Below are 12,064 nucleotides of genomic sequence, written 5' to 3' on the forward strand. Positions count from 1 at the left end.
TAAGTTGGTGAACTTAATTTCTTTCCCCACAGACATATCCTGACCAATCAGAAGAGTCAGAGGCGTATCTTCCGGCAGGTTCCTTCCTGACCTCTTCCTCTGACAACACTGTCAGGGTGTGGCACCCAGACCTGCCACCCGACTCCATCCTCTCTAACCCCTACAGCAGGGTATGACTACACCTTTATTTATTTATCATAAAACACTGTAGTGTTATTACTAATGTACAAGAAGAAATCATCATTCATGCACCATCTCAAAAACGTTGTGCCGCTGGGGGTATATCCTCTTGGATAGAGATGTATTCTGATGGAGGTCCCCTATGTGACTGAAACATTGATTAATTAATAAAGCGTAGAAATATGTGTGTGGCAGTATACATATATATTACTAATGTAGCCATTTATGTGGGAGGGTCTTTTATACAGAACATTACATTTAGAACAGGTGAAATTAAATAAGTGTTTCTTTTTTTTTGTAGGATCTGCTGAGGGTGGTGTATGTTGGAGAAGACATCCAGCACCTCCAGACAGAGACAGAGGATGGAGCAATGGCAGCAGCAGGGACTGAAGGGAAGGTGGGAGTGAGGGTGATGGCGGTGAGTCCTGATGGGAAATATCTGGCTGCTGGAGACCGCAGTGGAAACATCAGGTTAGTTTAACAGTTTTTCTGCATGTGTTACTGCCGTTTGTCATTGATTGAAAATATATTATGGCAGCATTGTGCAATGTGTCTTCTACTGTTGCCACTGGGAACTGTCAACCACGTGAAACGGCAACCTCAGTCTTCTATGTTTGGTCTATGGGAGCCGTCCAATAGGGATGTTTTTTTTTTTACCAAATTCAGTTGGTAAAATGGTCTGCATTTTTATCCAAAGCGCTGTGGGTTACATACACCTATTCATGTGCGTTACATTAGCACACCAACACACTAACCAACCTGCTCATCAGGAGCAGTTAGGGTTTCAGCGTCTTGCTTAAGGACACTTCTACATGGAGCCAGGAGGAGTTGGGGTTCAAACCGTAAACATTCTGGTTCCCGAACGGCCACTACCTCCTGAGCCAGTGCCGCCCCAGTGGGGTCAAAATGATGTCCTCCCACATGTATTGCAAAACCAGAACAGTGCATACTAGTATACATTTCTAGTAATATAACAGTCTTGTTATGGAGATTTATACCAGATGTGACGTTGACTTTACCTCCCATGGAATGCTTTTTCTCCACTCATACTCCAACGGAACCAACTGTTGTGTAAAGGTATTCTTTGTGTGTGTGTGTGTGTGTGTGTGTTGCATCTAGAATCTTGGACCTCCAGTTTGTAGAGGAGTTGATCAAGATAGAAGCTCATGACTCTGAGGTTCTCTGTCTGGAGTTCTCTCCTCTGTCCACAGGTAATACTACACCTGATTGATTGAATACTTAATTGACGATTTCTTAAGGTTCAGGCAGCACAACTAGTGAAAAACAAATAGTACAGGAACTAAAAACACGCCTAATGGTACAGGCAGTACAACTTGTTAAAAGCACGCCTAATGACAATAAGATACCAGGGTTGTGGCTCTTTCGGAGCGGGAACTTTGGGGGGGTGGGAGGGGTAACATACATTCACTGTTTTTGTATGCCTTTTGTTATTTGACCTGTATGTGAAAATATATTAAAAAAAAGCACGCCTAATGGTACAGGCAGTACAACTTGTTAAAACACGCCAAAATGGTACAGGCAGTACAACTAGTTAAAAACAAGCCAAATGGAGGACAGTCTGTCTGTATTGTGTATTATTGTTGTGTGTTGCAGGTGTGAAGCTGCTAGCCTCTGCTAGCAGAGACAGACTGATTCACATCTTTGACATGGAGAACAACTACAATTTACTGCAGACGGTTTATGAGCACTCAGGATCCATCACCGCTGTCTGCTTCACTGGTAAATATACATAGTTATACTTTTATACCCGTTGACATGGGTGCAGTTCTACCAAAGCTGGTTAATTTATGAAGATCCTCCATCCCAATTGTAGCCACTAGAGGTGAAATTGTACACAAATCCTACAATAGTCTCCTAAGTGGGCGTCTTTGATGGAAAATCTCACGGACATCTGTGTTTACTTGTGCTAGATCCCGCAAGAGTGTGTTGCTGGGACAGAGAAGGTCGATTATCTCCTGGTTTGTCTCTCTGCAAAAAGCCATTTTAGCATGAAAATCTTGGGAAGATTGTGTGGCTTGTGGCAATTGGGTCCAATATTTAGTTCAGTGACCATGTAGCTAAAGAATGGTTCAGAAGCTGTGTTCACGTTCACTCTTCCATTGGAATTAATAGACTCCAACCTGCTTCCGATCTCCTAAAAAGGCGGCCACCTACTCCACGCAGGTAGTAAACTGGATATGATGGGTATTTTTCCCCCCTCAAAAATGGCCCTCTGACCAGCGCCTTCTAAAAGTGGCCGCTAAAAAGGCAGTGCCGATTTTCTTTAAAAGGAGGATAGTGTGAACACACCCTTACTTCTTCCCCAGTACACTCAGTAATTGATCCACGGCAACTCTGTCCAACACACTTGCAACCACCTGCGAGTTTGCACCATGAAACATTATCATACCACTGTGTCTGTGAGAGCGTTTCCACCACTCCATGACTTGAAGACAGATGGGAAGCTGTATGATAAATATAGAAGATTGTTGTTGTAGTTCAAATGTATTGTATTATTATAATACAATGAAAATACGTGCCATCTGGCACTCTCTGCCAGGAGTCACTTGTGACTTTGTATTTTCTTCTGACATAGATATTTGTATTTATGTCGTATGTACATTTCCGTAATGCATTTTCTGTTATTTGCACAACAACTTTGTCGTAGTGAGATAATAAGTTGATCCTTGACCCTAGGTATATGTCCAGATATTCATATGGTGAGCTGTGGAGCCGATAAGAGTATCTACTTTCGTACAGCTGAACAGGTCAGGCACTAATAATTGTATATTATTGTTATGTATTTTCCCAGTTTACCAGGGTCCCCAAGGCCTCAATTCGTTTTTTAAGTCTGCCGTCATTTTGTAGTCCGACGTCACGTCCGGGTCCAAAAGGCACCAACTCCGTCCACTCTTCATTGTAAACAAACATGTTGGAACCCGTAAATATTTTTACAATAACCTCCTTTTTCAGAAATGAACCATTGAGGGTTAATAAGGGTCTTAATGCTAATATCAGACAGTAAAAAGTAGGCTAATATATATATTTATTTATTATTATTATTATTAACATTATAATATATATTTTTTTATATAGAGATAAAATAACGATTTCCTCTTCTCTTAGTCGTTGCCAGGAAAGCGTTAGAATGACACTTAAGTTGTTATTTTAGTCTCAGCTCTGTTAAAACAGCGAGGGACACAGCACTGCGCATATTGGGAAAATACACACTTGGACCCGGAAGTTATTCTGGTGGGGCGCAACGCCACGGCTTAACAACCGAATATAATTTTGCCATGAATCCCAAATCTCTTCACTGAAAAATGGCAGATCTACAAGCTTGCGGAGCGTTGTGAGCTTGTAGATCTGCTATTTCTTGCTGAATTTTTGGCCCAGAATGGGGACATGAGTGTTAAAGTGGTTATCTCGATTCAATATTTTTTTTATTACGGTTTACTACTTTGTCATGACTAGGATGCTAAAGGTAATGTGTTGCCAATGTATTTATATTTTGTTATTCATTCAGACAGAGGGTTTTAGTTTCTCTCGGCGCCACCATGTGGTAGAGAAGACCACACTGTATGACATGGACTTGGATGCCTCCAGCACACACATAGCCATCGCATGTCAGGACAGGAACATACGGTAGGTAACTAGGCATGTGAGTGCTCTTATAGTTTTCTGCGATTGTGTCGCCATACTGACAATATTCAAAACTACATTTCTAGTTTCAGTTTTATTTGTCAAATGCTCAACAATACAGCCAAATGTTGTATTCCAAGTTTTCCTCAACAACTTACAGTACTGTAAGTAAAGAACATGTAAAATAAGTAAAGACATGCAGGTAAAAGAGAAGCAAATGTTAAGTAATAAGATAATCAAGTAATGGGTCTCCCATAGGGTACAATTATCTTACTGGCTCTGGTGTATATGATACAGATTTTATATAGAGTAGCATCATCTGTATGTGTTTATATGTATGATGATATGTTTACAGGGTTTATGATGTGCAGTGTGGGAAGATGACAAGATGTTTTAAAGGCTCATCAGCTGATGAGGGAACTCTGCTGAAGGTACGAACGACTTCCTCTTCTTTAATACTGCTAAATATATACAAGTTGTTACTAGTATTGTCATTAACACTGATCCTAGTTCTACTATTTTTCCCGAGGTATAATTATTAGTGCGTTTTAGTGCATATTAGTAGTAGTGAACTGTCTTTTTTTTCTTTTTTTCCTCCACCATTTTGCAACCCAATTTATTTTCACCCAGTGCCAATTGCCTAAGTAATCCGTGGCGCTACACTCCTCTGCCAGCCTAGGGAGAGCCCAAAGCCGAGCTCATGCCTCCTTCAACGCATGAGGGCTAACAAGCCTTCTGAACTGTCTTTCATACTCTGTTATTTGGTAGTCTGCCATTTGTAGTTTATGCGTTCCAGGCACATTGGAAAGTCAGAAGGTTCTCGGTTGGAATTTCTTACCTCCACCTTCTGTGTATTCCAGTCAGTCTATGTATGGTTTCAGTGATGTCACTCAGGTGTTATTTTCTTCAGCCAACCATATCCCGCTGAACAGAGACATTTTAGCTTAGCTATTACATGTAGCGCTGCTATGTTATCCTCCATATTTTGTTGCAGTCCTTATGCCCCATGTTGTGGCGTAGTCCATGTTCTCCATAATGTTTTGCTGTATGTTTCAGGTCCAGATAGATCCATCTGGGACATACTTGGCTACCAGTGACTCAGATAAGAATATCTGTATATTAGATTATCAAACGGGAGACTGTGTGGCCACGTTATATGGACACTCAGGTAAACTTCTGCATATTTGCCCTGCTACTTAAATGTACACTTCACACCCATGTGAAAATTTTTACATTTTTGGGGGCAAGTGTTAATGTGGTTAATAGAATGGTTTTAATGTAGATAAAGGGCTATTTATTGACTCACTCCTTGCCATTGTTGTGGTTTCCATAGAGATCATCACGTCCATGAAGTTCACCGAGGACTGTAGACATCTTATCAGTGTGTCTGCAGACAGGTGAGTTTGTCACAACGCGCATTCTACTTTACAGCACTCATGCTGTAAAGTGTTCACACTAACTGCTGCAAAGTGACGGGCTACAAGCCATTTTCAATGGAAGCCAGTGACATGAAGCTACAAACTGGTGCTAATACTTGTAGCTTATGACACCCACTACAAAGCAAAAACAAATACAGTTGAGCAGCTGGCTTCCACTTCACACTAGCAGCTACAAAACAACCACGTGTTGTTTAATAATTTCCACTCACCTTCTCAATACACACACTTCCTGCTTTGTAATGGGGGGGACTAATTATTTCATTGGCCAGTTCCCTGTTCTTTTAACGTAAGCCTTTATATTTTCCTTTTTATATTCTTCTCACACGTCGCCCCACACAGACGTGTTTGATGGCCTTAACCACCACCAGCGACTCTGCGACAGCGTAGCTTTGTACACTTGGTCGGCTTTGCATGTTTGGTCATTTTGTAGCTTCCAGTGTGAACGCACCATCATACACTCATTCGTTTTGTAGCTTCCAGTGTGAACACACCATCATACACATTAGTTTTGTAGCTTCCAGTGTGAATGCACCATCATACATGCATTCATTCAAACCTGTTACAATAAAACATCTATTTTATTTGAATGTATTCAGTGTTTTATGATCATCGTCTTCATTTGGTTTTATTCTATGTTCAGTTGCGTGTTCATTTGGCGTCTGGACCATCAGATGATCAGCACGATGACAAACAGACTGCCTGCAGGAATCAAACCCTCACCCTGCAGAAAGGAGAGGTACACTAGTACTGTACATTATCAATGATGCATTACAGTAACCTGGGCAATTAACTGTAAATAGAATAGAAACCAATATTTAGAGCCAATAACAGATTTATCCTACTATAATTCTAGTAACCTCTGTGCGCACAGCCATTGACCATTACCATCTGAACTTAACTGTGAAGCCCGTTTTTCAATTTCATCAAATCTCAGCTTCTTATTAGCGTTTATGTGTAAAACACTGTCGCCATGGTTACGGGGCTGCCCAGCTATGGGACGAACTGCCTCCCGGGTTGCCAGATCATGTGCGCATATCCCCCCACGGATGCGTCGACCGGGTATGGTCTAGTAACCGAATAATCAAGAAGCAAGGTTTTTGATATATATTTTTTCTTATGTCACCAAATTGTCACAAACAAATTCCTTATTTTCTTTTTGAAATTTTGACTAAATGAATAATCTGAATAACCACTTAAAGCAGCAGTATGCAGCTCTTTAACAACTATATAGCATAGTATGTACTGTACCACAAAATTATAAAGTTGCATGTTTAATATTGATCAGTTACATCGGCCAGCCCTAACTACAGTATCCTGCCATGGAAACCAGATGACTCTGCCATCATAACTGGCCAGGCTAACCACTACCACAGGCTAGCCATGCCAGGTATCGGTATCCAGCACACTACATTGTGTAGTACAGTACATTAATAATGAAAATGTGAATATAACTCTTTGTGTTCGTAGGAGAGAGACCTTCATTGTCAGCCAGCTGTCTCAGACAGAGGAGGAGGAAGACATGTCGGTGACTCTAGATGAAGAGTTCAGGAGTGTGACTCCTACTCAACTGGACTTGACCTCAGGTCAGCCTCTGCATTAATGTTAGCGTTAATTGTAGCCTGTGTACATTAGAATGACACAGACAACGTATTTTGTATTTTTAAGTTGATGCGTGCCATTTTGAAATGCGTTGCTGTTGCTTTTCAAAATATCCTTGGTTCAGATCAATTGCTGAACCCACTGAGAATAAAGTGTTCAGACAGTGTTTTGTAAAATAAAAAAAGTCCCCTGTATTCTTGGGGTTATGCTGACTACAATGCACACATAAACACTTTATACATTTCCCAAATCGTCTAGTTATTAACAAAAGGTTTTTGGTTATGTTGTAGATTTACCCCCACCTCTAGAGACCAACAAGAAGATGCCCATGTGGTTCCGCAAACTGGTGAGTCCAAGCTGGTCTTCCTACTAACAATGTACTCATACATACATGGTCAGCAAGGTAAAAACTTGGTTTAGATCAGGTGATGGGTGTTTATTGGTTTGTGTGTGTATAGTGGTCTGTTTAATAGCCATCAGTGTATTAGTGTGTTAAGTAAGACTAGATAATTTTATAAGAATCTGGTGATATACTAATCACAGTACAGGGCTTACCATTAAATACATTGCATCAGTGTGACAGTATGATTTGCTCCAAACTCAGAATGTTGTGAGACACCTATAGTGGGGTGCCAGGACACTCAGTCATTTCAAATTCATGTGAAAGTTTATTTTTCACTTCTAATTTGTAGATAATGGTCTATAGAACAATTTGGCTCGAAGTTATATGAAAAAAATAGAAAAAAAAATATTGTTTTTGCCCCATTTCCAAAATTGCCAAAATCGGAATTATGATTTTTGGATACATTTCTTAATTTTCCCACAATTGCTATGTAATATTTTTTTTTAATTGCTATATCAAGTCAATACTATGTGAGGAATCAACTGGAGTTAAAATGTTGATGTTTTGAATATTCTGGTATGGAAAACCATAAAGATGGCTGCCAATTTGCATCGAATTACTTCAAATTAAACCTAACTTCTATCCTATTGAATCTAGGTGATGTTGGTGTCTATACCTATGTTATCATGAATGAGTAATTGTGTAAAAATAAAATAAATATGATTGGAGCACATCTAATATGATTTTTCACACACACGAGACAATACAGTAAATGTGTGGGGAAGTAGAATTAGATATGAGAATAAACTACCACACTCCCGTGTTTTATTTTGTACAAACATTTTATAATGTACAATTAGTTATACTATCTACTGCAACTAGAGGTTGCAGGTGTGTCTTAATTGTTGGTAGCTTGTTAGTTATCAGACAGTTACTGAGCATACTGTAGAAGTGCATGAGCTGATTGCTCTCTTATATTGATATTTTGAAGGTAAGCAAACAAAGTTAAACATGTCAGGAAGTATCCTAAAGTGTTTTATGAATATAGACAGTAATGTGGGATAAGTTGCCTAAGTAATAAATCCCAACAGTATGAGCTAGCATTAACCTAAGTGTATGTATGCTAGCACTGGCTAAAACTAAGGGCTAGCTACAATATAGCAATTATGCTGAGGAAGAAATGGTGTTTTCAATATAATTCCCTTCTTTCTACATGCCATCGTGTGCAGTAGTGTGAATGTGAAGGTGTTTAGTTAATTGTTCTATTTAACTTATTTTGGTATAATGTGCTTACCGTTTTTTGAGTAGCTACAAGGGCATATGTGAACGTAGCTATGTACTGCTGACTGCTTTTTTTGTATTGATATGTTGAGGCAAACTGTAAAAAGTACAGCAAATACAAAAGTAATGATGCATATTTCTGCATGATATGACCCTAACAGAAAACAAAACCTGGAAAAAGTTCAACAAGCTGTGGATTGTTAGTCGAAATTATTTATTTTTATGAGATGGCTGGGACAACCAAATGGAAGTTGTGCATTCTGTGTCAAAAGGAGACAAAGGAAAATCTTGTTTGCCCTCATGCAAATCCAGTTGCCAGTCGTAAAGAGGCAGCCTACACAGAAATCATAGGCCTTGCAAGTCAGTTCAGAGCAATTGGTGCTGCTCCCCACCCAGATATAGAACTTCCAGATGCAGAATCCATGCAGCAAAATCGTGCATCCTGGCATAAAACTTGTCGTCGGCTTTACAGGGCATCAGCACTTGACAGTGCAAAAAAAATGCAAGGTTTGATTCCTGCAACAAGAAGATCCTCCCGGACTGGTGACCCTCCAAATCGTAATAAATGCCTCTTTTGTGGTGAAGGAACAAATGCAGCAGACCATTCATTCCAGAAGGTACAACTCACCCAACAAATCCATGACAAGGCAGTTGCACTGGGAGAGGATCATATCGTGGCACTCCTTGCAGAAGGAGATCTAGTCGCTATTGAAGCCAAGTATCATCGCCGTTGCTACACAATGTTCAACCGCCGTTGTGATGCAATTGTTAAAGACATACCTAGTGAAAACTTTGAGGCCACAGCAGAAAATGAGTTGCTCCAATTCATGAAGGAAGAAGTCGCTGGAGGTCGTAGGGTTTTTGCATTGCAAGATCTGACAGAAATGATGACAGAGAGATTGGAACAACACGGAATTCAGAGGACTGTGCACCGGACACGGCTAAAGGAAACAGTTCTCAAACACTTCCCGGATATGATAGAGGAGAAAGGTACCCGTGACCGAGTTTTCATTGTTTGCTCAAAGGCGGCTAGAAAGATTATATCAGATGCAACTCAAACACCAGATGAGGAAGCACTTACATTACTAATGGCAGCATCAATTCTAAGAAAAGCTGTTATGGATCATAACACTCCATTCAGGTTTGATGGTTCATTTCCCAATGGTTGCGAAGAATCATCTGTTCCACAACGTATGAAGTATTTCTTCCGTCATCTCCTCGCAGGACCCAAATCATCGCCAGAAGAAGATAATTCCAGGGAAATCCTGTCTGTGAGTCAGGTGGCCAATGCTAAATATGACTTCTCTCTCTGCAAACTTGAATTGTGAGCCTCCACTTGCAGTGTTCCTGGCACTCGAATTGCACTCGCAAACAAGAAGCAAGAAGTTGGTCGAACTCCTACACAAATATTCTCTTAGCGTGTCATATAAGAAAGTCCTCAGCATTGAAGCTAGTTTTGCGCAGGCTATTTCTCATCGAACAAGAAACAACGCAGATATAGTCTGTCCAACAAATTTGCATCGGCAAATCTTCACAGTTGCAGCCCTGGATAACTTGGATCATAATCCCACATCACGTACTGCAAGCTCATCCTTCCATGGAACTGGGATTTCACTTTTTCAGTTTCCTACATCACAGAAGCCTGGATTAAAACAAGAATGTCTACGAATCAACTCACAGAAAACAGGAGCATGCAGCAGTGGACCCATCCTGCCTCATTCGTATACATTTGTACCACCTGTGGGCCGAAATCTTGTCACCCAGCCCCAGGTAAAAGTTGTGCAACCAGAGGCAGCTAGTTCATTTGATGCGGAGAAACAGCATGAACAGGCATGGATGACTGCAGTACATGACACCCTCTATGTAGATCCTGACACAGAAAATGGCACCCCAGCAATGTGGTCTTCATTCCATGCTGCCCGATCAGATGCTGTTGGACTACCAGAAAAAAACATTGAAGCCCTCCTCCCACTTTTCCATGAGAAAGCAGCCACCCCAGAAATGATTAGACATGGAATGGAACTGGTTAGAAGGTGAGGACCTCAACCTCAACCCACATCAAGTCCCTCTGTTGGTTGTGGACCAACCACTCTATGACTTGGCCAAAAAAATGCAATGGACCTTCCCTGACATATTTGGGGAAGACAAGTTTGTGGTGATGCTAGGTGGGCTCCACATTGAAATGGCTTTGTGGAGCACCATGGGAGATATTTTGCGTGGGTCAGGATGGCCTGAAGCCTTGAAGGAAGCTGGGCTAGTGAAATCAGAGGCAGCCGCCACATCATTTCTGAAAGCATCTAATGTAATGAGAACAAGATATGCCCATCAAGTTACTGTTGTGGTACTCAACAGCCTTCTGAAGTGAGCCTATGAGGGCAGTGGAACTGAGATGGCCCTTGACGATTGGGTCGTGGTAGTTTCCCAAGAAAGCCCAACATTCAAATTTTGGCTGCTTGTACACAAGTACCAACAGATCATATTCATGTTTATTCGAGCACATCGGGAACGGAAGTTCGAACTCATGGTCAGTACCCTACGGATGCTTGTGCCTTTGTTCTTTGCTCTTGATCACCAGAATTACGCCAGGTGGATTCCAATCTTCATCAGACATGGAACGTCTCCCAGATAGCATCAAGGCAGAGTTTGAGAATGGACACTGGACGATAACTCGAAGCAATCGGCGTTTCTCATCCATACCAATCGATCAGGCACACGAGCAAGCCAACAAAAGGGTGAAAGGGGTCGGTGGGATAATTGGTCTGACAGAGAACCCTGGCATGTTGGAACGCTGGATCGTGACTGGCCCAGAAATCAGCCGTGTCGTTGAGGAATTTACCACTACAAACGACAACGATGATTGTGAAGAACTTCCTCATCACGAGGAAGGCTCTGCATCTCAACACCGATTTCAACGCCATGCCAAAGACCTGATGGAGGTGTTGCTGAGCAATGGGAATCCCTTTGAGGAGGGCAGTAAAGACCTGGTTACATTAGACAACAAGGTGTGTGAGTCTGCGGCTGCTGCCATATCTGTGCATCAACTTGAGTCTAGAGGACAAGACCAGTATAACAACTACAGGAAGAGTGTGCTTGAATCACATGACACACTACTGACAGCAGCGATCAAGCGAAACAACTTATTGTTGTTCCATGCGAAGAAAGCACAGAGGAAGACAGCAAATAAGCTGAGAATGCAGCACTTTAAAAATCATGCAGAGCTCTATGGGAAATCTTTTATTGTGCTAGACAGCCGCGGGGGAGATTTGGAAGGGTTTTTTCGTCACGAATCTTCCCCATACCCACCTGCATTGTCATCTGAGGGAGCGATCAACTCTTGTACCAAGTCAGATTTGTTGGTATACATCATGGAAGGCAGTACGAGTACCGACATTTCTGTCGATGAGGAGTTAGTTGCGCCAGATGTTTACGACGTAATTGTTATTGATGGAGGAGTGCTGATACATTCCCTTCCTGGTACACCTGTCCTTGGGAAGACCTTTGATTCCTATTTTGACAAGGTGTTCTGCCCAAGAGTTAAGCATGACTTGAAACGATCAACAAGAGTGGACATTGTCTGGGA

The 12,064-nt window shown here is 41.3% G+C and overlaps 1 protein-coding gene across 1 annotated transcript in view; it reads left to right on the forward strand.

Annotated features, from left to right (window-relative positions):
• Positions 1-12,064, forward strand: part of wdr62 (WD repeat domain 62) — a 31,802-nt gene that overhangs the window by 9,240 nt on the left and 10,498 nt on the right. The window contains exons 10-21 of the mRNA XM_084063736.1: positions 33-170; positions 482-651; positions 1,300-1,391; positions 1,795-1,920; positions 2,878-2,948; positions 3,707-3,825; positions 4,178-4,253; positions 4,879-4,990; positions 5,156-5,219; positions 5,902-5,997; positions 6,729-6,844; positions 7,151-7,206. Of these exons, the coding sequence (XP_083919862.1) occupies positions 33-170; positions 482-651; positions 1,300-1,391; positions 1,795-1,920; positions 2,878-2,948; positions 3,707-3,825; positions 4,178-4,253; positions 4,879-4,990; positions 5,156-5,219; positions 5,902-5,997; positions 6,729-6,844; positions 7,151-7,206 (1,236 nt within the window). The remainder of the gene's footprint in view (positions 1-32; positions 171-481; positions 652-1,299; positions 1,392-1,794; positions 1,921-2,877; positions 2,949-3,706; positions 3,826-4,177; positions 4,254-4,878; positions 4,991-5,155; positions 5,220-5,901; positions 5,998-6,728; positions 6,845-7,150; positions 7,207-12,064) is intronic.

The sequence above is a fragment of the Gymnoscopelus microlampas genome, assembly GCF_963454915.1.
Source record: "Gymnoscopelus microlampas genome assembly, chromosome: 8".
NCBI classification, from domain to species: Eukaryota; Metazoa; Chordata; class Actinopteri; order Myctophiformes; family Myctophidae; genus Gymnoscopelus; species Gymnoscopelus microlampas.